This window comes from Pinus tabuliformis, chromosome X, assembly GCF_031772625.1.
Source record: "Pinus tabuliformis cultivar Carrire ecotype Pingquan chromosome X, CPIR1, whole genome shotgun sequence".
In the NCBI taxonomy this organism is placed as follows: domain Eukaryota; kingdom Viridiplantae; phylum Streptophyta; class Pinopsida; order Pinales; family Pinaceae; genus Pinus; species Pinus tabuliformis.
In genome coordinates, this window is record NC_142308.1 from 408,758,045 (window position 1) to 408,783,093 (window position 25,049).

At 40.5% G+C, this 25,049-nt stretch overlaps 1 protein-coding gene across 2 annotated transcripts in view; it reads left to right on the forward strand.

Moving 5' to 3' along the window:
• The window catches only part of LOC149140254 (DUF21 domain-containing protein At1g55930, chloroplastic-like), a 401,995-nt gene that overhangs the window by 313,787 nt on the left and 63,159 nt on the right, over positions 1 to 25,049 (forward strand). For both annotated transcript variants that reach the window (XR_016264118.1, XM_089446847.1), the window contains exon 13: positions 6,609 to 6,794. Coding sequence is in view for 1 of the 2 variants with exons in the window: in XM_089446847.1 (XP_089302973.1) it covers positions 6,609 to 6,794 (186 nt within the window). In the remaining variant the exon portion in view is untranslated. The remainder of the gene's footprint in view (positions 1 to 6,608; positions 6,795 to 25,049) is intronic.

The following is a 25,049-nucleotide window of genomic DNA, read 5'->3' on the forward strand; positions in this document are numbered from 1 at the left end:
TTCGGCTTTTTCTCAGGTTCTCCCATCTCCTTAGCTATGTGAGCCTCACTTCTTTCCTTTCTTTTGTTGTTCTGTTTGTTTGGACAATCCCTCTTAAAGTGTCCAAATTCATTGCATCCAAAGCATTGCACCTTGGACATGTCTGCTTCTTCTTGGACTTTCCAAACTTTCCCTTCTTCAGCTTCTTGGTTCTCACAATGAAGGCTTGAGACTGCGCATTAGATCCAATGTCATCCTTGTCCTTGATCCTAGTCTCTTCCAGGATGCACTAAGCCAACAACTCATCAAAAAGAGTTAAATCTTTCTTATAGTAGATGCTTGTTGCAAAACTGCTCCATTATGGTGGCAAATCATTTAGTACACATATGGTCATTTCAGAATCCAAAATTGTCTCCTCAAGCCTCTGCAATTGATCTCCCATTTGAAAGATCTTCATTAGAAAAGAGGCCATGTCCTCATCCTTTGAATTCTTCATTTTATATAACTTGTTCTCAAAGGCATCTTTTGTCTTGATGTACTTATAGAGTACAAATTTATTAGCTTGTCATACATTGCCTTGGGAGTTTTCAAATTAGCAACAAAGGGAACTAGATGATCCTTAATGGATTCAACAATGATCCTTTGTGCCCTTCCCCTTTCTTGTATTTTGCTAGTTCTTGAGTCCTGTCTTTGTTAGGTTCAATAACTTCACCAAGGACATATTCCATTACTTCATATTCTATAAATGCCAGGTCTATTGTTTTCTTCCATGCTAGGTAATTTGTTGAGCCAATGAGCTTATTGCTTTCTTTTCAGAAAGAGTCCATGAGACCTTTAGATTCATAGATAGAGCAACAATATGATACTTGTCAATCAGGATTCTTCCCTTCTTTGATGATGTCTCCAACTATCTTGAGGCTTTCAAGATCTTCAAAGAGACTTTAATGATGTTCTAGAAAGACGCCCTTCCAAGTAGGTTAGATATCAGCTATACCTTCAATCCTTAGTTTCAACCCTGCAACTTTGATCTGCACCTTTGATCTTGTAACTGCTACAAAAAACCCTAGATTTGGTACAAGATAATCCTTTAAAAGTTTTCCTTCTTTGAGTGAGACAGACCCCTGAAAGATCAATGATGTCAAAACAAAATATAAGCTCTTCTAGCAAATCGATACTGCAACTCAATCCCTTGTAATTCATACCTGCAATTTCAGCCTCCCTTGTAGCTACAGAAACCCCAAACAAACCCTCCTTTGTGTCCACAAGATGATTTTCAACTACCTTCTCTTGCTCACCTTAGCTCTGATACCATGTTCGAAAATGCAAAATGTTATTAATTCAGATTTTCCTTATTGCTTAATACTTGCTTGTGAACTTTAATTATTTTCTTGTGTTTTGTTATTAGATCTTTTCATCAAAGAAATATCAAGATCATAAACAATAAAAACAATGGACACAAATATTAGGCTCCAAGCTACAAAACCCCTCCAAGGGGAAAACCCATAAAAAATTCTTTTCTTATAGAATCTGCCTCAAATGAGACCAACAAGACCCAAAACCCTAGATCACAGCCTCTTTCCAGCACCAAGTCAGCCTTTCAAGATGACTTTCCAACTAGGTCAAAGTCACATCAAGTGAACCAGAGACAAACTCTTCCACAACTTCGTCAAATTTAGAATTTTGGTCCCCAAGTATAGAATTTCGAACTTGCAGTTAAATTGCTTCAAAAATCTTGGCCCCTGCAACTTTGATCCCTGCAACAACTCTGCAGCTTCACACATGTGGGAGAAAACTAGGGAAATACTTCAATTTTCTTCTCTTCCAACGCTACTCTCTACTTCCTTTCCTTTCTTGTCCTTCTTCCTTAGCTTCGCTCTAGAGATCTAACTTCCTTGATTGCAGATCGAATTGGTGAGTGAATGAGGTAAAATTGCTTCTATTTATACCTTTCTATGTGGGTCGAATACCCCTCTATTGGTCGACTTGTCTCTGCTAGGGTCGACTTGTCTCTGCTAGGGCCGACTTGGACTAGGAAGCTTCTAGGGCTTTCTAGACTCAAAATAAATTATTTTTACAAGATACATCTTGCCCGAAAGGGTCTTATAAACATGATGTTGATTCTCTTGACTCGTGACAATAAATCCTATGACCTAACAAACCCTAAAAGCACGAAGAACATGCTTTTCCTTAGAAGACCAACAATAAAGAGCATGAAACCCATGCTTTTAAAATAATAACTTTTTATTTTCTTCTTTTGTTTGTTACATAAGATACATATTGAAATGAGTACAATAACAATTTTGAAGACCGAAACTAGTTACATTTCCAACATGGGGGGCTATATTTTAAAAATTATATGACAATTTTTGGTTTGAAAGTTGAACTCTAAACCTACCTTCGAATTGTTTATTACTGCTTACAACTCTTTGGTAATAAATATTATTCTTTGTTTCATTTTCTTGGTTGATGATATCTGTTACAATTTGTTGAAGATAAATCTTATATTTTGAAAACTTGAAGGTTGCTGAGAAATCTAGAGGGCTATAGTTAGTATGATTTCTCTTAAACTTGATAACTGCTTGTGATGCCTTTTCACTTTTTCTTACTTATTAGCTTCTTCTCTTATTATTATGTTATTCTTATCATCAAACAACTACCAAAAACAAGAACATCAATAGTATAAAGGAAAACAGGATATAGGTTGCCAGCTAAGAACAAAACCTCTCCACTTGAGAGGAAAACGCACAAATCTCTTCTCTTCTTATAAATTCTTCAATTGACGAATTCCAAGATCAAGACCAATACCCTTCCAAGAGCAAGTCCAACCTTCCTGATGATGTGCTTCCTTTGTTCAAGTCAAACCCAGTCAAATCTCTTCCAGCAACACAACTTCGACCCCTAGCTACATAATTTTGGCCTCTACTGCAGGTCTGAAATTTTTGGCCCCTGCAACAACTGCCACCTCCACACATGTGAGCAAATTTAGGGCTTACAAGGCTTCCCTTGACCTTCACTTGAGTTTCTCCTTCTAGGGCTTGAGAATGACCTAATGTACCTTCCTTTGACCTTCTTTCTGCAATTTCTCCAAGTTCGATCTTGCAGTAGCAAACCCTTAGCCTCCTTTCCTTCGTGCGTGTGAAAAGAGAGAGAAGTAACCCAAACACTTGTCTTTGTCCTTCTTCCTTCTTCGTTGTCGTTCTTCTCCTTCGCTTGAATGATTAGATGATTAATTATGTCCATAGGAAGTCGAGTTCCCTCCTATATATCAATGTTCCACCTAGGTATCGAGGACAAGGGGGCGCAGGAGCGGCCTATGCAAAAGCTCCCCACCATTTTTTAGGAAACGTGGGGGAGCGTCAGGGTCTTAAAAACTTATAAATATAAAATATAATTTATTAATTGAGTCCACTATGACAATTTGGTTTGAATTGAAAGAGTCAAAACATAATGATAAAAAAAGAAATGAAAAAAAATCCTTTGCTCCTAAAGTTAAAACTGTTTCTATAATCTATTCACTCAACTAATAGTCTAGACTCTAATACCTTCTGCGTTTAGGAAAGAAAAGGATATAATTTAAAATTTTAAACCTATGCTCAATTGTTCTGTAGTCTGCACATAAATGATAAATCTCTCAGCTCTGTCAACGTGCCCTGAATTAGTTACAAACTTTGCTTCAGATCTCTGAAGATGCCACTATTTTGCTCTAAAAGGGAGACCGAGAATCATGACAAGGTCTATTGATAGCAAGTGAATTCAGATGTATAGAAGACCTCGACCATTACAAACTTCCTCTTGCACAGTTTTGTATTGAAGATCAGATCCTAAAGATGTAAGTGATATGCCCAAAATAATAAAATATCCAGACCTTCAACCTCCTTTAAGGCTTTAAAATTAAAACTAGTAACATAATGACTGGCTGGTAAGTTACATCCCATTGAAATCTTGGTTTATAGAGCTGTGTTTTTAATACGAATGCATTTCATCTATGAAATTGAATAGCTTCCGACAAAAGGCCGTCATATGAAAAGTTTTAACTTAAATATATGCCCTTGGTACTAGTTTAGATAGGTTCTAAATAACAATATCGCGTAAGGATCTACAGGAGTCTGGAGATTATACAAACAAGCCAGCAAGTATACACAGGTCCCCATCTTTTGTATTGTTAAAACTTTAAGTTACTATAGCAAAGTTCTAGAGCGAGAGAATTTATTTTTCATGGATTCCACAATAGTACTTGCAAAGGGTCATTACAATATATACACATTGAGAAGCTGCATTCAACTCACACTCTTCAGCACAGTCAAGTTTGGTTGACACTGCTCTGAGACAGACGCTGTGATGATTGCCCAAACTTCATTCACATGCCCAATGATTCGGAAAGGGCTGTTGTACTGTGCAATGATAAAACCTGCAGAATATATTTAAAATCGAGACAAGGCCGTTATATGAACATTGAAAACCAGTGTGGCCGTAGACAAGGCCGTCATATGAAAACCTGCAGAATATATTTAAAATTTTAAATTTATAAGTGAAACATGGAAACCTGGTTTCTTTCGAGAAAGTTGCATTCATACTGAAATTAAAATATTTTGACACAAGGTTAGTTGGCGTGACTTCTATGTTTTGGATCTCATCGCAAGAGTAAAATCAAAATGTCAAAGCAGAGGTGCTCCACGGAACCATGGTGACTCCACGGAAGAACTGATGGCTGGAAGAAAATATCAAAACATGGAACCTCCATCTGTAGTTTAGTTACGATAGCATTGTCGCTTAAAAAAAACAGCCGTCAAGACACACCAAACAATGCGCACTATTGATCTGTTGGAGACTTATAAGTTATATCACATTTGAACCCCATCACATGGGCAAATTTGGAAGGGCAGTGTTTGCCATGCATTCAGAAGAATTTGGGCTTGGAAACACCGAAACAGTGAACACGTCTTCAATGAACAACAGTTCATATACACAAACATATCCAAACGCATTCTTTAGATGCACTCTAAACGCAGTTACGCAGTGGCAAATGCTCATGAAATGAACTGTTACTAACCTGTTAGGCTGTAGCAGTCCGCTCCTCGCACGCAGCGCTGCTCGCACGATGCTTGAAGGGAGGTGCTGCTCGCACGATGCTCGATGGGAGCTGCTGCTTGTAGGACGCTCGACGAGAGGGAGGGAGGAGTTCTGGAATGATGAATCTGAACAGTGAAATCGAACGTTGTGAGTGGAGCGCTCAGCAAACTTGCAAAGGCTGTGAGTGTGTTGTTCATGGTTCAGGCTGCTATTTTTATAACATGAAACAACGATTTTCCAAAACCCTAAGTGTTAATTAACTGTTAATTAAAGATTAGGTTCACTGTTTAGTTAATTAAAATGGTTTTTAATGCATTAAAGGTGTGCCACGTCCCCCCTCACGCCCCCCCTCGATCCCCCCTCGTCCCCCTTTTCGGAAATGCCCCCTCAGGAAAGGGAAACATCCCCTTGGCACGTCCCCCTGAGTTTCCTCATTTTTGGGAGCGTGGGGAAACGTCCCCTACTTGTCCCCAAGTCCCCGAAGCGCGGGGGAGCGAGGAAACTAGACCCCTGGGGGGGGCGAATCCCCGTGGAACACTGCTATATATAGGATTCCAAGGTGGATGAAATGCCTTAGTTTAGGTGGACTTGGGCTTGGAGGATAACTTGACACTTTAAAATACAAAAATAATTATTTTTACAGGTTACAATGTGCCCGATGGGGTCTTCTTCATATGAGAATGACTCTTTTGATTTCTTGACCCTAGGACAAACCCTAGAAGCATTCAATGGGTGCTTGACATGTAAAATAAAATACCTTGAGCACGAAACCATGCTACAAAAATAACAATAATAATTTTTCTTTCATTTTACAATATACAAGAATCAAAAGTACATTTCATATTTATGAAGACCGAACCTAGTTACGCATTTTTCAACAAAGGTTGATGTTGTGATTGACGATTGATCATTCGATGACAATGGCATAAGTGCTAGATTATTGATGTTATATGCATATTAAATGGTTGACGCTTTAATGATCATTATTAATACAGTGATTAAATCTATGTTTTTGTGTTTTCTGCAGCTAATTGAGCAATCTGCATATTTTTTTTGAATATATATGCCTCAGAATACATTAAAATATGTATTATATGAAAATGCTCCACTCCTAGAAACTTTTTGAAAATTACGCTTCTAGCTTCTGCTTCCAACTGCATAGATTTCAGGCATTGCCCTTTGCTTATTTCATTTCCAATTGATGCTTTTTTTTTCACTTCATTATTTCTCTGATCTACCTTACTTATCACATTGTTTGGTGGGTATATGGTCAGTAGTAGTTTATGTTTTCCACAGAATGCAGCTCGTTATTCATGTTTATTTATGATAATTCAATAACTTAGTATGCAACTTCATTTTATTTGAAACTTGCATAGTTGTAGATCTAGTATAAATATGACTTATATTGCTGTAGATCTAGCATCGGTGATTCTAGGCAATCTTTACTTGCTGTCCTACTGTTGTTACACGGGAAAATATTATCATATTTAATGGTTATAAGAAAGAAAATCATTTTCATTTGTGTGAGTTAGCACTTATCTAAATGTGTTTGTTTGCAGAGTCCATATCATTATGAGACAGTTTCTGGTTTCGTGTGTGAGGCTTTTGGATATATTCCTCGAACAGGAGAGAGTATTAGCATAGTTCTTCAAAAAGAAAATGATGAGGATAGTACGGATTTTGGAGAAGGTGCCATGGACCATCGTGAAGATCAACGAGAAAAGTTTCAGAAGTACAAGCTTGAGGTTAGTTTTGTTTCAGAAAAAGTGGAATTTGGATATATGTGACAGAAGTATCATAAGGGCCTTCACTTGATTGTTGTTTGATTTTGAAGTTAATCTGGCTTTTAATCAATTCAAGCAGTATGTAAATGAATTTGATAACCATCAATACAGATATATTTCCAAATTCAATTGCTGTCGTATTCAATAACAAAGAAAGATTTCATGATCCACTTCAAACTAGTGAATTTTGATAACAATCGGTCTCGATATATTTGGTTGTTTAAGCCAAGATAGGTTTTGGGGTCAAACCAGCAACATACAGTTTATTCTGGCACAGAAAAATGTAGTGTGAACCCCAACGAACAGTCACACTAGATCAGATTTATTGTCTCACTAAAGATACCCCTGGTTTGGCCTCAAAAAGACTCTTCCAACTCAAGCCAAGTGGTTGTCCCAGTCAGTATTCAAGCGGAGTTTCCCCCATCAACATTAGAAATTGGTGACAATTTCCTTTAAGTTGGGAGGAAATGACGAGGCTTGATGATTGATCAACATTCATTTGATCCACATATATATTGTCAAACTCAAATAACTTGTATATTTTATTAGTTGATCCTAACTACTACTATTTTATCATCTTCTGAATTACCCAACTACTTTTGTATAATTTAATGGTAGATATCAGCTCCCACCAATTTTGTACTGATGTTGATATGCCTAATGAAACTAGTGTGTACAAACATGTTCTATTGCAACAAACTCCTTTGTAATTACATTTTTCCATTTTGTGATATTTGCAGTGCTGTCTAATTGTGCATATATTACAACTGTTAACAGGACCAAATACAATGTCAATGTGACCATATAATATTTACATAAATTATTATCGCATGCTTATCATTTACTCCCTCCTTAAGAGTACGTTATCCTCAATTTCTGGACAATCATCTTCTATCAAGTGTTTTTTACCATAGGAGCTGATACCATAGCTTGAAGGGCCTCCCTGCTTAGGTGGTGTTGTGCTATTCTCCAACCATATCATGGCTTTGAGTTTGCATTGAAGGATTTTATTTTTGTGGTCTTGTGGGTGTATCCATAGGAGAATTTTTTTTTTCTCCTAGATGGTCCTCTATTCATATCCAACAGCCCCTTGCAACCACCGGATAGCTTGATGTGCCACTATCTTTGCCACCTGAGCCAGCCTTATGCTCCCTCGCCCATCTGTCATGATTGTATATTTGAAGGTGGGCCTTCTAACCCCGAAATACATGTCACCCCCCTTGGAGGTTGAAACCACTTGATAGGGTACTTGGTTAACCTTCTTCTTGCACTTGGAGACACTTGTACATTCTAAAGCCCACTATGGAAGGGCATGCCTATGTGAAGTGTCCACTTGGTTCCATGCAAAGTTGTGGGGGAGCGCTCCCCCCCCATTTTGAACCCGCTCCCAATCCGCACTCCGAGCAGGAGCGCACTCCCGATAAAAAAATTTCCGCCCCCTACCAAAATCGGGAGCGAGTTCAGGAGCGTCACTCCCGGAGCGAAAATTAAAGCTCGAGAGCGATCAGGGAGCGATCGCTCCCGAGCTTTTAATTTTCGCTCCAGGAGCGACGCGCACGACGCCGGGAGCGATTCGCGCGAAAAAATTTCCGCGGACACCAAAAAAAATTTCATTTAAAAAAAAAATTGTTTTAAAAGGGCTTGGGGGGCAAAAAATATTTCATTGTGACTTGAATGAGTTGAGGAGAGCAAAGGAGATTGAGCAAAGGAGCGAGGAGAAGCGAGGAGCGAGCGCCGAGGAGCAAGGAGCAAGCCTGCAAGGAGGTTAGTAACTTAGTAATTTAGTATTTTAAACCTTAGTTAGGTAGTAATTTAGTAATTTAGTTAGTTTAGTTAGTTTAATTTAGTTTAGTTTAGTTTATTTAGTAAAAAAATCATGAATCTAAATAAATTAAATTAATTTTCTCATTCCTATTCCCATTCCCATTCCCATTAAATTTTGCAGATTCAAAAGCCTACAAATATCAAACATCATGGACCTGGCTATATTTCTTGGCATTTTCCTCTTCTTGGTCCCTTTTCTGGTTATTATGGTGCTGGAGAGTAGGAAACGGAGGGGCCAAAATGAAGAGGGGGATGAAGAAGCTGGAGAAAGTGGATTTGATGAAAACCCCAATGAGGAGGAGCTGGAGGAGGGTGAACATGACTCTCAAAAAACTAAACAAGACCAAACCCCATTGTGGAAATATGTTAACAGGCCTGAAGCAGGGAAAGGGGGTGGAACCACTAAATTTCATTGCCCCCATTGCAACAATAATTACACAGGTTCATACACCTGTGCCAGAAAACACCTCTGCAGGAAAAGGCCATGGGATGGAGATAAACAAATAGGAATCAAAACTTGTGCAGCTGTGTCAGCAACAGATAGAGCCAAATACATAAGGGAAGAGGAGAAAGCCCAATACAAATCTAAAAAATCAAGGGGTTTCTTTGAATCAAGATCACAATCGCAAGCACAAAGAACTCCTTCAACATCCTCCCAAGGCAGTGGATATGGAGGCACAGGGTCACCAGCTTTAAGGCGTTGAACCATATCATATTTCCTTGATGAGGGGTGTAGGAATGATGTGGATTCAAAGGTTTACAGGTTTCTCTATGCATGTGGGATACCATTCAATGTTCTTCGCTCACCTTATTGGCACGAAATGGTTTCTGCCAAATGGTGCCCCTAAAGGATACAAGAGCCCTGGGTATGACAAGGCAAGAACCATTGGACTTGATCATGAAAAAGCAAAAATATCACATTCTTTGAATAGAATGACAAGTTCTTGGACTAAGCATGGGGTGTCCATTGTATCTAATGGATGGACAAATGTAAAAGGCAAGCCATTGATAAGTGTTCTTGTTGTGTCTGTTAGTGGTGCCATCTTTCTAAATGCATATGATTACTCAGACAAGTTCAAGACCGCCATCAACATTGCAGAAGCATTACTTGAAACAATTGACCGTATTGGGCCATACAATGTCATCCAAGTCATCACTGATAATGCTCCTAATTGTAAGGCAGCGGGAGCAATTATTGAGGATAAATACCCCAACATATTTTGGTCTAGGTGTTTGGTTCACACATTGAACCTTCTGATGCATGATGTTGTCAAGAACAAAAATGCACAATACAAATGGATTGGTGATTTGTACAAGAAAGGCAAACAAATGATAAAATTTATTACAAATCATAGCAATACCCATGGCCTTTTCCGCAGTCACTCAAGATTGGAGTTGTTGAAGATTACGAAGACCAGATTTGGTAGCTATTACCTCACCTTCAGGCGCCTTTTGAAGGTAAGAGAGTCATTGGCTAGCATGGTATCAAGTCCACATTGGCAGGTATTAAAGGAAAGGGCTACAAATGCAGCTGACAGGCGAGGTTTTGAACTGGTGGAGGAGGCTGCTCTTGATGGTATATTTTGGTCAATTGTGAGGCAAGTATTGGATTTCACCAAGCCCATTTATCACATGATTCCGTTTGCAGATATAGATAAACCAGTGATTGGTGAGGTGTATGAGCAGATGGATACCATGTTGGGGCAAATAAAAGATATTGTTCATAACAGAGATCCTGACTTGTACAAACTGATTCACGATTGTGTGTGTGTGTACAGTGGAATAAACTTAATCTTCCACTACATTGCTTGGCGTATATGCTTACGCCAAAATACTACTCTACATCTTGGTTGGGCCAACCTGCACCAGGGGGTGGGATTAGGACCAAACCCCATTTAGATGCAGAGGTAACTAGAGGATATTTGGAAGCATTATAAAAGTTGATACCTGACAGGGAGGAATGTGAAACTGTGCGCCTTGAAATAGGCAGATACTTCAGTGGCATTGGTTTGTTTGGTAACTTCCATGCAATGGAAGATAGAGACAGATTTGATTCTCTCACATGGTGGGAAACATATGGCGACCAGGGACTTTTGCCAAAATTGGCAAAAAAAGTTCTATCACAAGTTGTAAATACTTCTTCTGCAGAGAGGTGTTGGAGAACCTACAGCTTCATACATAATGTGAAAAGAAACAGACTCAATGAAAACCGAGCAGAAAGCTTGGTTTATGTGCACTACAACTTGAGGTTGTTGAGTCATTACTGTGATTGGGCTTATGAGGATCCCACATATAAAATTTGGGACAACCACCCAGAGGATGACAATTTGGAGGATGGCACTATACATCTTGAAGCACTGGAAGAGGAGCTTATAAGGGATGAAGATGAAGCAGTTGCAGCAGCCATGCCACCTCCACCATCCAGTAGCAGTGCTGGAGTTCTGAGTCTTGTTCCTTTGCTGTCACCACCTTCATCTACACCCTCACGTGGAGGGCATGTGCCTTCTAGTTCTGGTCGTCGGTCTGTGCGGGAGACTCCTAGAAGACCACCACGACCTGCTCATACAGGAGACTCTCGTGGCAAGGGCCACATGTAGATTTACAGTTTACTTGTCTTTTCTAGTTTCTATTAGTTTTCATAATTGTTGAGTCTTGAGTCCTTGACTCTTGACTCTTGACTCTTTCAGATCATAATGATATTTTTTGTAAACAATATATGACTGTGACGATGAAAGTTTGAAGTTTGAAGTTGGCAATTATAACTCATTGGTAATGATTGTGAATTATGAATATGATGCTTCGTGAAAGACTAAAGTTGTTTCATTTCATTTCATTATTCATAATTCATTTTATAACATTTCATTTCATGTTAACAGTTAGAACTTAGAAATATCTAACATATTATTTCTTGTAATGGTTAAACTTAGCTTACAAGTACAACTTTGGTGATCAATGATGATAAATGTTATATATTGAATTTTCAGTTTTGAAAGCTTGAAGTTGAAACTTTAAGATTGAATTTGATGAATCATGATTCACGAGACTCAATATGTTTCAGTTGTAATATGTATGTTACTAACTTGTGGACATGGTTGAAGAAGATTATAACTTCTAGATGATTGATGCGATATGGTTCAATGATCAATCTATGTTTTTTTTATGTTTTTTATATCTAATTATCATTCTACATGTTTTTGTTGACATATATGTATCAAAAATTAAAAAATATAAAAAATATATATATATATATATATATATTTAAAAATCGCTCCGGGATTCGCTCCCAAACCAGGAGCTTCTGAAAATGTCGCTCCCGCTCCCGTTTTCGCTCCCACTTCCCGCTTTCGCTCCTACTCCCAAGTAACATTGGTTCCATGATTTGTAAGCTTATTTACTCAAATGCACTAATGATTTGTTGTACTGGAAGGTGAGGGGGCACATTGGATCTTATACAGGGTTGTAGGTGGGTCTTCATCTTGGGTTTGGTCTCCCTATATAGGGTCCAAGCACTCCAGAGGGTCGTATTGGCATTTGTAGGGTAAGCGTTGAGAGCCAGGGGCCTCCACCATAGCAGAGAGCAGATTTCCACATCATGGGTTCCTTCGGTTCCACTTGTTGGAAAATGTAACTAGGTTCGATCTTCATAATTGTACTTGTCAAAATGTAATATATATGTCAAAAGAAAAACAAAAAGAATTTTATTATTGACTTATTAAAGCATGAGTTTCATGCTTGGATCATTTGTATTAGGTCAAGCCTCCATTGTAGGCTTTAGGGTGTTGTCAAAGTCAATTTGTTTATTGGTTAAAAGGCTCCTCCGTCATCAAGTTAGTCTCCTCAACAACTCCTTCAAGTCGGCCTCAAAGGAATAGTCATAAAATAATTCATGTCGGCCTACAACAAAGATGCATATCTTCATAGTTCATGTCGTCTCATTTAGTATGGGCATACCACTATATATACAAGCATGTGATTTTGGCATAACACTGTCTCAAGTTCCGATTTTAGAGTGCCTACTTTCGGTGATTACATAGAAGTTCAGACATAATTTCAGAGACATAATTCAAGTGATAAGTTTGGATATCACAGTATGATGACTTCAGTTCGGTGCTACTTCAGAAGGAGGGGCTCGTTACATAGATAAACTCGCATTACTATGGCTTCAATTCGGTGCTATTACAGTGATGCTCTCACAGTATCTCAGTCCTATTATAATGATGTTATTACAGTAGATAAAGAAGTTCGGATTGTTTGTAGAGGTGCTCTCTTCAAAGACAAGTGTGAAGAAGACTGACAGCTATAGGAAGCCATGGAACTGATGCATGACCAGATTGACTTGATGGTGGAGGCTTTCTTGGTTCAGATTGTAAGGGTCTTGGTTGACTTCTCTTTTGAATCTACTGAAGGAAGAATTTGTGACTGGGTTTTCCCCTCGAGGGGGGTTTTGCCCTAGTAGTGTGCCTACATCTTTTGTTCTCTTCTATTTGTTGCTTGGCATTAATCTTGATGATAAGAAAAAATAATTAAAAAAATCTAATACTAATAATGAACACATCACAAGCTAATGTCATAATAAGGAAAATCATTTAACTGCCAACTCCTTGGATTTTCCAACACCACTCATTAGTTGCTCGCGTTCCATTTATTTGACAATGATGATGCACCTAGACCACTTTGCTCGATCAACTACACTCTTGCACAACGCACTTGGCAAGATGATCCAGGGCCTAGATAAGGATGTGTCTCACCATGAGAGACAATTGCAGGGCTTGCATAATCCTTCTAGCCCTTACAGATGGTATACAGGCTTGATCAATCCATTTGGGGACCCGTGAGGATGTTTTGTGCACCCCATAGCCAATGGGGGCACCACAGATCATTTGCTTGGATATCAAGGGGCCACCCCCTTTATCACTATGTTTGGAGCTCATTCATCCATCTTGGCATACATTGGACTCCACTAGGCCTCTTCAATGGCCCTTTGACCTATTGTATCTATCATTTTTCCCTCTAGAAAGGCTTACTTTTGTATTATGGAGCTATCTTGGCGGGCTTGTCACCAAGGAATGTTATTTTTGCACATTATTTTATTAGTTGGGGCATTATTAGGCCTTATTAGGCAAATCAAACCCCTTAGGGATGATATATATTGATGTGATGATCATTTCATTTTATTATCACTTGGATTTGGATTGGTATCTCTTCTTGAGAATTTCGCATTAGTTATTGAGGACGAATTGGAGATTCTTGGATGCATTTTGTTGCTTGGATTGATGCTATTCTATTTTGGAGCTTCTCTCTTGCAAATATTATGGATGGATATACTTTTTGCGCTATGTAAGTTTCTCTTTTATGCAAAATTTCATTTTATGTTTAATGTATGAAATACTACATCATGATGTTGCTTGTGCTCTAATCTTATGTGGAAATCTTGAATCACTAAGTAAGCTTGATCTATTGCATGTGTTATCCATTGGGCATGAAAAGCGAATGTTCCTAGGGGTTATCATTGAAGATTCAACCTTGAAACTCCATTATTTTGACAAATCGAAGTATAAATCCTTCTTGTAGTTGGGTAGCTACTTCACTAGGGCATGCAAAGCTGCAATTAGGCTCCTTGATAGAGAAAAAACCCTAAAATCAATCTCATCCTTGACTCCATTCTCCCAATAGGCTAGGCATTGGTCTAGTCCTAGGTGATCACCAAAACAAAGATTTTTCTCACCTCCTTTTCTCTCTTCTAAGCCCTAACCCTAGTAGGTTTCCTAGGGCATCACACAAAATCCATTGTAGCCATCCAAAATTGATGAAACTTGGTCTAGAACTGCGTTGGTGTGTCCATGAGAGGTCCTCCAATTTTGAAGCCATTCAAATGGTTGAATCTTGAGTTTTGCCAAGCCCTAGTTCAAAGACCATTTCTCCCTAGGTTTCCTTTGGTTAGTGGCTTCATTAAGAATCATTCTATTGAACATTAAAGTCAAATCTCTTCTCTTTGATCCTTTTCTTCTCCCTCACTTGGTCAAGACCCTTTTTTTGAAGCTTCACTCTGAACCCTTGACCTAGTTTGGGTCCACTAGGGTTTCTTTGTGGCCCCACAACCTTGTCACTCCAATTTCACAAGGATTGCTTAGAAACCCTATTTCTTCTAGGATTATTTGGTCTAGGGCATTTCTTATCAAGAAATATTCCTCAACCCTAGGTCCAGGTCTCCTTCTAGCCCTTCTTGGAGAACCATTCATCTTGCTTTCAAAGAAAGCAATCCCTATTATTAGAGTCTCTTCTTTGAATAGGCTCTTGGAATCACTACCTACACACCATTGATATTTTTCTCCTAGTGATTTTCCTATTACCGGAACTCCTCCCATCAGTGAAAGTCTGTAAAGAGCAGAGAACTTTAGTTGAGGTGACAATGGCCTATTGCTTCATTGTTAACACTTAACCTAGTAGTTTCTCTATAGGAACCCCTCTTAGGACCCCTGCTAGTTTGAGTGGTAACAGGGTGTTGAAATATGTAACTAGGTACGGTCTTCATAATGACATATGTAATCATGATTTTATGTATTTAATGAAAAGAGAAAAATAAATTTATTATTGTTATTCTTGAGGCATGGGTTTCATGCTCAATGGAGATTTATTTTTAGGTCAAGCACCCATTCAATGCTTCTAGGGCTTGTCATTGAGTTTGCAAGTCAATTGAATTATTTTCATGTATGAAAGACCATTTTGGGCATGTTACATATTGTAAATAAAATTTATTTGAGTCAAAAGACCCTCCAAGGCCCCTTGTCATGGTGCAAAGATCAAGTCGGCCTACATGAAGGGACAAGTTGGCCTAAAGATAGCAATTCGTACCCCTCAAAAGCTTATAAAAAAGAAGGAACTTGACCTTATTTGGAGACACACAAGCAAGTTCGGTCTCCTAAGATAGAAGTTGGAAAAGGGACAAAAAAGAAGAAGAAGAGCAAGATTGAAGTTTTGGGCCTTTCTCTCTCTCGTGTTAGGGTTTCTACAGTTACTAGGCAAGATGAAATTCTGAAGCTGCATCAAAGTTGTAAAGCTGCAAGGTTGAAGTTGTGAAGCTACTTCTAGGTCGAAGTTGTGAATCTGCAAGGTCGAAGTTGTGAAGTTGCATCTAGGTCGAAGTTGTGAAGCTGCAAGGTCGAAGTTGTAACGCCGCATCTAGGTCAAAGCTATGAAGCTGCAAGGTCGAATTTGTGAAGCTGCATCAAGGTCGATGTTGTGAATCTACTAGGTCGAAGATGCAAAAATTGTTGTTGAAGGTCCAAGTTGTTGAAGAAGGTATTGGAAAGTCGAAGTTTGTTGCCAGAAGTTGTGCAAATCAAGAAGGAAGGTTGACTTGGTCTTGGACGAGTCTTGGTCAAGGGTCATAGGTCTTGGAATTCGTCAATTGAAGATTCTATAAGAAGTGAAGAATTCTTGTAGGTTTTCCTCTCAAGTGGAGAGGTTTTGGCTTTGGTTGATCATCTATATCTTGTGTCCTTTTGTCTCATTGTACTTTATGGTTTGGTAGTTGTTTGATGAAAAAAACATAGTAATAATTAAGGTGAAAAAGAATCTAATCAAGATAAGAAAAAATGCATCACAAGCAGTTATCAAAGTAAGAGAAATCACATAATCTAGTTGCCCCTAGATTTCTCAACATGGTTTCAGAGCTAAGGTGACAAGACAAGGAAAGGCGGCTAAAAGGACACTCAATGGCCAAAGCACTAGAAGGACTATCAAAAGGAGTATCAAGAAAGATGAAAAAAATTAATTGACATCTTACCATCAAGAAGACATTCACAAGGACCGAGTACACGCAAAGAAGACCTCAAAACCCCAGCTTTTCAAAATAAGGGTTTCTCACTTTGGGAAGCTGACCATCATCATCAAAGAAGATCTCAAGGACCCTACCTAGAAGGACTACACTTTGAAGCATCTTGAAATCTCTACATTCAAGGGAAGCAAGAAGAGGCATTGTCATCATCATCAAGGAATCAAGGTGATCTCCCTCTCTTTGAAGGATCACTTTTGAAGGAGGACATCTTCATCAAGAAGACATCTTTTATTATCAACATCATCATCAAATTCAAGAAGGCATCAAGTTGAAGATATTGTCATCAAGGAGCATCTTTACTTGACAAGTAAGTACCTTTATATTAAGACTGAATCTATTATCAAAATGACTTCATTTTGCAAGGAAAGCAACAAATTGGTTGGGTCATCAAACTTTCTTGCATGGAAGAAGAGGACAAATTTGATCCTCATAGAAAATGAAGTCGTTGAACATGTTAAGGGATCAATTACTAAGCCTCTAAAGGAAGAAGCTCAAGCTCTAGCAAAGTATATGAAAGGGGAAGTAAGGGCTCAAAGGATTCTCATTGAATCCATCAAGGATCCCCTCATACCTTATGTATTAAAGTTGGAGACATCAAAAGAAATATACGATAAACTAGTAGAATCATTTTCCGTAAGTACTATCATTAAGACAATAACTCTACAAGATGAAGATATCAAAGGAAGATGGAATAGCCTCATACTTTATGAGGGTATTAGAAATAAGAGACCAACTACAAGAGTTGGGAGAAATAATGTCTGATAAAGAAATGACCACCATAGTGCTCAATGCACTACCCGAGGAATGGGACAACTTTACATCAAGCATCTATGGAAAGAAGGAAGCTACCCCATTTAATGAACTTTGGTCATTGTATAAAATTGAAGAAACTAGCCTGAAAGCAAAAAGCAATGTGGGACCAGCTGAACAAGTTCAAGCATTTGTTGCCACGGCTAAGAGAAAAGGAAAGTTTGGGAAACCTAGTTCTCATAAAAATAAGAAGAATATGTCAAAAGTCCAATGTTATGGTTGTCAAGAATAAGGGCACTACAAGAGAGATTGTCCGAAGTTCAAGAAGGATGTTGCGATAGGGTCCCCTAGGGTCAATTTTGGGGCAAAAGCCCAAGTTTTGTTGTATAAAGATGTAAAGTCTCCGCAAGTTGTGGTCGCGGAGCGCGTAGATAATTAAAGAGTCATAAAGGGTTTTACCCTTCTTTTATGTAAGTTGAGTCGGCTTTTGAAGATCTACCCATGGTCCGCGGACCATGGGATTGTATAAATAGGTGTGTCTTAGGATGTCTAAGGCAAGTAATGAAGTTTGGTCTATGGGAGAAGTCTAAAGAGTTAGTGGAGAAGAGTAGGAAGAAAGGCTCTGCAGCTGTGTGCGCAGAGGCCTAGAGTAGAGTCCGCAGCTGAGTGCGCAGGGAAGTCTTGAGTCTGTAAGCAGAATTGAGTATTAATAAAGAAGATTGTTGCAAAAATACTTGTGTTTATCTCTTTACTTCTGTTTATATGAATGTGCCTTATGTTATAATGGGTTTATGAAATAATGATGTATTGATGCGCGACTTTACATGATTTATATTGTTATATGAACGCAATTGTTGTTAACTATTTTCGTGAAGATTATCTTATTGTATGTTGAAGTTATTGAACACTTAAGCTGATCTGGATAATTGTCAGGATAAGTGTAATCTTTGATGCGTGTAAGTAGCTGATTAGTCTGTTCAAGGTCAGCGAAAGATCGTCGTAACCCTTTGCGGAGGTTTAGAGGTTGATTAAAGGGAGTTAGATCGATATACCATAAAGGCTTATCGATCTTCGCAAAGGAAGCTTTAAGGCATAAAACGACATCACGCTCATCTTTGGGTGTGGAAACTTAGTTCCAGCATCCCCCCATACTGCTTCGGGTGAGACTCCAGTCTGTGCCTCGCGAATTGATGTCGAAAGGGCCAGTAGTGTAGGGATTTGTTTGGCGCAACTAACTTTGAACCTGGGTCAGGACCCACTAAGCCAACAAATGGTTCCGTTGCCAGGACAGGGATCTGCATAAAGAGATGTGTGATGTCGCATCACTGGAATCCGACCAAGAAAGAAATTTAGGAGTGGTTGGATAGAAAGATCCACGAATTTGTAGCGCAAGAAAACAGAAATCCGCGCCTGACGAAAGAATAGTGGTTGGACAGATATTTATCCACAGAAATACACGAGATCTTCTTTTGCACTTTCCCGATCGAACTATACGAGTGGATCGCTAAATTGGCAGACAACCAAGGAAGGTGGAGGGTTGACGATCCAATAGTGTGGACCTCAGAGCTAGTACAGAGGTTGGAAGCTTCTGAAGAAAAGCCCGCGCGCGCTGTTGATCACTAGCTTGATCGAGTCATAAGAGGATTCGTGACAGAATTCGCAGTCGATACCTCAGTCAGTTACAGCGAAGCGGAGCGACGATTTTTGAAGGGACCATGAGGTAAGTATTTAAGATCTTTGAATACTTGGATTAAAATGCTCTTGTGTGAAAAGCGGGTTATGCCACTGCCTTGATGTTTGGATCTACGCGAAGTGGACGATTCTTTAGAAATTTGGAGAGAACAGGTCCCCAATACAGCCCGTTGATAGAACCTCCTTTGAGCAACAACGAGGGAACAATACAGGCTTCACCATGAAGCATTGTATAGTTGATAAGGCAGGGTTTTCTGCGAATACCTCATCCGCCCACACCACCTCCACCTTCACCTCCACAGCATACACCTTCGCCCACACTGCCACCACCTCCACCACCATTCAACATGTTGAATATGATGAAGTTTCCCATTTTCAAGGGCTTGGGAAATGAAGACCCAGACCAGTTTTGGTTCGTTGCGAAGGCTATGTGGACAGCACAAAATATTACAGATGATCATATGAAGAAAGCGCAGTTGGTTATTGCTCTACAAGATCGCGTGTTGACATGGTACATTAAGTACTGCACTGATAATCCATTGGCATCATTAGCGGACACTCAGACTGCTTTGAATAAGGAATTTGGTAGGCCTAAGTCCAAAACGCAATCAGTAGTGGGATTCAAGGAAATCGCGATGAGAATCGGTGAGACACCCTGGGAGTTGGATCAGAGACTAAAGTGTGGAATCCGCAAAGCCAATATGAATCTCACATACAGTCAGCACTGCGATTGGTTTATAGTCGCGCTCCTGCCTCACTTAAGGATTGCTTTGTCACAACAAAAGATAGGGACTCAGGCGGAAGCACTGGAGATTGCAATGAGATTACATGAGACACCTATCCAGGACGCGACGTTGGGAGTTCAACAAATTCATGCGGAGTTGCAGAACCTCTACTTGGAGTTTCAGAGCTTGAAGAAGGAAAAAGCGGCTCAGCCAGAAGTGTGTGAAGAAGTTTGGTGCCTCAAGTGTAAAAGCTAGGGGCATGATAAGGATCACTGCCTTGTTTTCGCAAATTATATGGCAGGAGGAGGGCCAATGCCCCTAAGGCAGGAAGCTCAAGATGGACCAAGTATAGGGCCCGCGCTATGGTGCACTATCTGTCAAGTAGTAGGGAAACATTTAACAGACAATTGCCACTTACTGCAAAAATTTGTGCAAACTCTGCAACAACTATTCTGCAATTTCTGTAAATTAGTGCGACACGATGAACGTAACTGCGGTAGCTATGAACTGATGATGGAAAGAATGCCCACGTATCGAATGCAAACAGAAACTCGGCCTCTGGATCAAGGCGTCGTGGGAGCGCACAGAGGATATCAGGGATGCAGACGAGGGTGAGGAGGAGGAGGACCTGGTAGAGGTCGAGGGCAAGTTATTTTCTATAATTGCGGAGTGCCAGGACACTACGCGCGAGAGTGTACAAGCCAGACACGCCCGTCATGCCGGTATTGTACTCAATTTGACCACGCGATAGAAGAATGCCCTATATTGATAGCTAAAATGCAGGAGAAGAAGGTGCAGCCTACCCAGAACCTGCAGATGATGAGGGCAAAGCCTCGCGAAGAGGATCCCAATGTCAATATCGTGCTACGAAGTGGTATGATGACTGGTGACAATAAGGGAAAATAGCCTGAAGAAGGTGGATGGGTTCACAAGGCTCCAGAAAAAGAAGTTGGGTTTGATCTGGAGCGCGCAAAGGAAACGTTCATGGAAGCAAAGAAAAGCTTCGTTGAAGCCTCTACCTCAGGAAGTCAAGATAGGCTATCCGAAGAAGTTGACCCCTCCATGCTTACTACTTTCTTGGAGACTTGCATGAAACTGCTACGTGATAGCAGGGCTGTGAAAGGATTACAAGAATTGATAAATAAATGTGCTGGTAGGGATAATGTTTCTGATGGGCATCGCATGGTCAAAAAGATCGGTAGACATAAGACGAGAACAGGACGCGAGATGAGGCTCACCGCGCAAATAGGAGAATACGAGATGGATCAAGTTATTTTGGATCTAGGGTCAGATGCAAATGTTTTGCCTAAACAGACTTGGGAAAAAATGGGGAGGTCTGCGCTGCAGTGGTCTTCAATTCAATTAAGAATGGAAAATCAACAGAAGATTATCCCTATGGGGAGATTGCATGGGGTAACTGTAGATATAGAAGGTGCAAGCGCATTGGCTGACTTTGAAGTAATAGAGATTGTTGATGACAGCAATCCATATCCTGCGCTCCTTGGAATTGATTGGGCTATCAACATGAATGGGGTCATCAATTTGAAGAAGCGGACAATGTCGTTTGAAAGAAAAACGCTCCACGTGGTAGTACCATTGGACCCCGCAGAAGGACTGCGCTATACTGAACCGGTCCGCGACTATGAGGAAAGCGATGATGATTTGGACCAAATCTATAAGATAACAGCGCGAGACCAAGATTGGGTTAATCTGACAGCCGATGGACGAATTGCATGGGACCGTGAAAGCTCCTATACATCAAATTCGAACGAAGAATTGGAGCACTGGCAGAATAGGTTACATAAAGTATCTACACTGTGATGTAATATGATGACTAAATCGCTGCGCGGTGTATCATCCAAGGTAAGAAGTTTGCCTTATTATGATGGTCTAACTGATGTAGATAAATGTATGGATGCATTTGAAAAGGAAGTGCCCGAGAAACATCACTTCCAAGCGTTGGATTTGGTGGTGCGCACTATGCTTGCCCGGTGGTGGGGTACGCATAAAGATAGCTTTGAAGAATGGCGTGACTATAGGAAGATGATGAGGATGTGATTTGGTCGCCCTAAGGTACGGTTGACTAAGAAGTATGACGGGAGAAATGATCTGCGCGATCATTTGACAAAGTGGACTAAGGTTTATGGAACAAAGCCGCAGCCAAAGTGGGTGCATATTTTCTGTCACACTTTGGACATAATCCCTATGAACTGGTATTTGGAAACAGAGCTTCGGCACACACCGCGGAATAGGATATCTTAAGAGAGGGGTTCGTGAGGACACTCATCTTTGAAGACGGATTCGAAAGTATTGATGAAGCGTTGCAGGAGGTTAAGGCAGCAATCTTCAGAATTCCGTAGGATCCCTTGGAATTGATTCAATTGGATTGGAGCACCCAGTTGCGCCATGCGCTGGAATGCTATAATATGACTACTAAAGGAGAGGATGAGGATCCAAGGAATATTAACATCCCTGAAGCATAAGGCCATCGCGAAGTAGAGGGACCACAAATAGAGAACCCCAACATCACCGCGCCACTGAAAACTAAGCAGGTAAACATTGGTACAGAAGCGGAACCGAAGTTTGCGAAGATTGGGGATTATTAGGATGATGCTACAGTCGATAAAGTCGTTGAGTTGCTCCACGAATATCAGGATTTATTTCCCACAAAATTTTTAGACTTAAAAGGCATCATAGGCGATTTGGGAGTGATGAAAATAACTTTGAAACTGGACGCGAAGCCTGTTAAGCAGAGGCCATATCACCTTAATCCCAAATACAAGGAAAAGGTCCGCTTGGAGTTGGACAAGATGCTTGCAGCGGGTATTATTGAACCAGTGGAGGAATCTGATTGGGTGAGTCCAATGGTCATCCAAGAAAAGAAGCAAAAGGATGAAATAAGGATTTGTGTAGATCTCAGGAAGCTCAACGATGCTTGCATTCATGATCCTTTTCCAACTCTATTCACAAATGAAGTACTGGATAATGTTGGCGGGCAGGAGGCCTATTCATTCACTAATGGGTTCTCTGGATACCATCAGATAAAGATCGCGCCAGAAGACAGGAGTAAGACCACCTTCACGACAGAATGGGGATGTTTCTAGTATACAGTGATGCCTTTCGGACTTAAGAATGCGCCGATGATCTTCTCACGCATGGTCATCGCGGCATTCAAGGAGTTCATTCACAAGTTCTTGGAGGTCTATTTCGATGACTAGACAGTGTTTGGGCTAGTTAAGCACCATGTAGACAGTCTGTGCTTAATGTTGGATACATGCTGAAGGTATCAAATTGCGCTAAACCTAAAGAAATGCTTGTTCTACATCCCTTTTGGGATCTTGCTGGGTCATGTGGTATGCAGGCAAGGACTTATGGTGGACCCTGCTAAGATCGTGGTAATAATCAATTTGGAAGCCCCAAGAAGTGTTAAACAATTGCATGCTACGCTGGGCCATACTGGATATTATCGGAAGTTCATCAAAAGTTATGCTTAGATTATCGCACCTATGTAAAAGCTGCTGAAGAAGGATGCTACATTTGGTTGGGACGAAGAATGTCAGCGCAGCCTGGATGTACTGAAGGAGAAAATGGTCACCACGTTGATCCTAGTCTTCCTGGAATGGAAGACGGAGTTCGATGTGCATGTAGCTGCCTCATGTATTGCGCTAGGAGAAGTGCTGACACAGGCTGGCGAGGGAGAACTAGATCACCCTATAGCGTTTGCGAGCAAGAAGTTGTCTAAGGCTGCAAAGCATTTTTCGACGATAGAGTGTGAAGGCTTGGCTATGGTGTACGTGCTCCAGAAGTTCAGACATTACTTGCTAGGCGAACATTTTAAGATATACACAGACCATTCTACATTGAAATATTTAGTCAATAAGCCTGTGTTGGGGGGAGAATATGTAGATGGTTGTTGTTGTTTCAGGAATATGATTTCGAGGTGATTGTGAAGCCAGGAAGGTTAAATGCAGGGCCAGACCATTTGTCGCACATTGAAATAGGAGACGAGCCTACCAATTTGGAGAAAGTGGATAATCACTTTGCGAACATTATCCACTTTCTGACCACAGGGACGGCTCCAGAGGGATACACCAATCAATAGAAGAAAGAATTGGTGGTGCGTGCAGCAGACTTTTTTGTAATTGCAGGGCATTTATATAAAATGGGATCGAACGAAATACTTCGACGCTATGTGCCTGACTTTGAAAGAAACAGTGTCCTTGTTGAAGCTCATGGAAGAGCTGCGGGAGGGCATTATGCAGGATAAGCAATAGCGCAGAAGATTTTGTGCATCGGGTTGTGGTGGCTGACACTGCATAAGGATTCTAAAGCACATTGTAGGGCATGTGACGCATGTCAAAGGACGGGCAGGCCATAGCAAAGGGATGCGTTGCCTTTGAATCCACAGGTGTCATTGCGGCCATTTGAGAAGTGAGCAATTGATTTTGTAGGACCGATTCAGCCTCCAGGCAAGAAAACAGGTGCGCGGTATATCATCACCGCGACTGAATATTTGACCAAATGGGTGGAGGCACACCCTATGAAGGACTGTACAGGGGCAACAACAGCGAAATTCTTGCAGCTGCAAGGAGGCACGGGACTATAAACTAAACTGCCCGGTTGATAGAGCTACGAGACAGGGGGTCTGCGCGAAAATGAATGTTGTCACAGTACCATAAGAAGCGCGAAGGGAGCTACGCTATAGGGGGAGAGACCGCGCAACGCAGCCAAAAAGTAACCGTTACAGTCACTGTTCATGATTTGATTGCCAAAAGACAGTTAAGAGGAGCGGGGGGCGGCATTTAAGGCATTTAAGGTTGAATTTAAGAGTGAAATCTTTGGAAATTTGCTGCCAATTCAGCATTTATGGACAGATTTTGGGGGGAACAGTCAAATTTGAATTCGAATTCGCCTATAAATTACGCGTGGCCGTCCAGCGAAAAACACTTTGCATCCTTAGAATTTCAGTGTTCAACTGTCGATTATTTATGAATCCTCAAGTTTATGCTGATTTGGTCACTAGTTCTGTATTTGACAAGTTACCCGAGGAAACCCAGTGGTTTATTCTCAGCACGATGTCTAGACCAGGAGAGACTACTAGTACTAGAGGGGTTGTCGCCTCTGAAGGAGCTGCTCCAGAGGTGATGAGCATGGAGACTCCAGCTGCAGTGCCTATGGCGCCGAGGTCACCTAGGTCGAAGCCGATGCCGATGAGGGAAGTCCCCAAACCTAAGAAGGACAAGCAGAAGAAGCCCATGCTGGTGCGCAAGTCATCGAGGAAGCATGCAGCCACCCAGGCTCAGAAGAAAGACAAACCGAGCGTGAAAGAGAAGGGGAAAGTGGTGGACTTGGAGGTTGAAGAGGGCACTAGAGGACATAGACACCGAG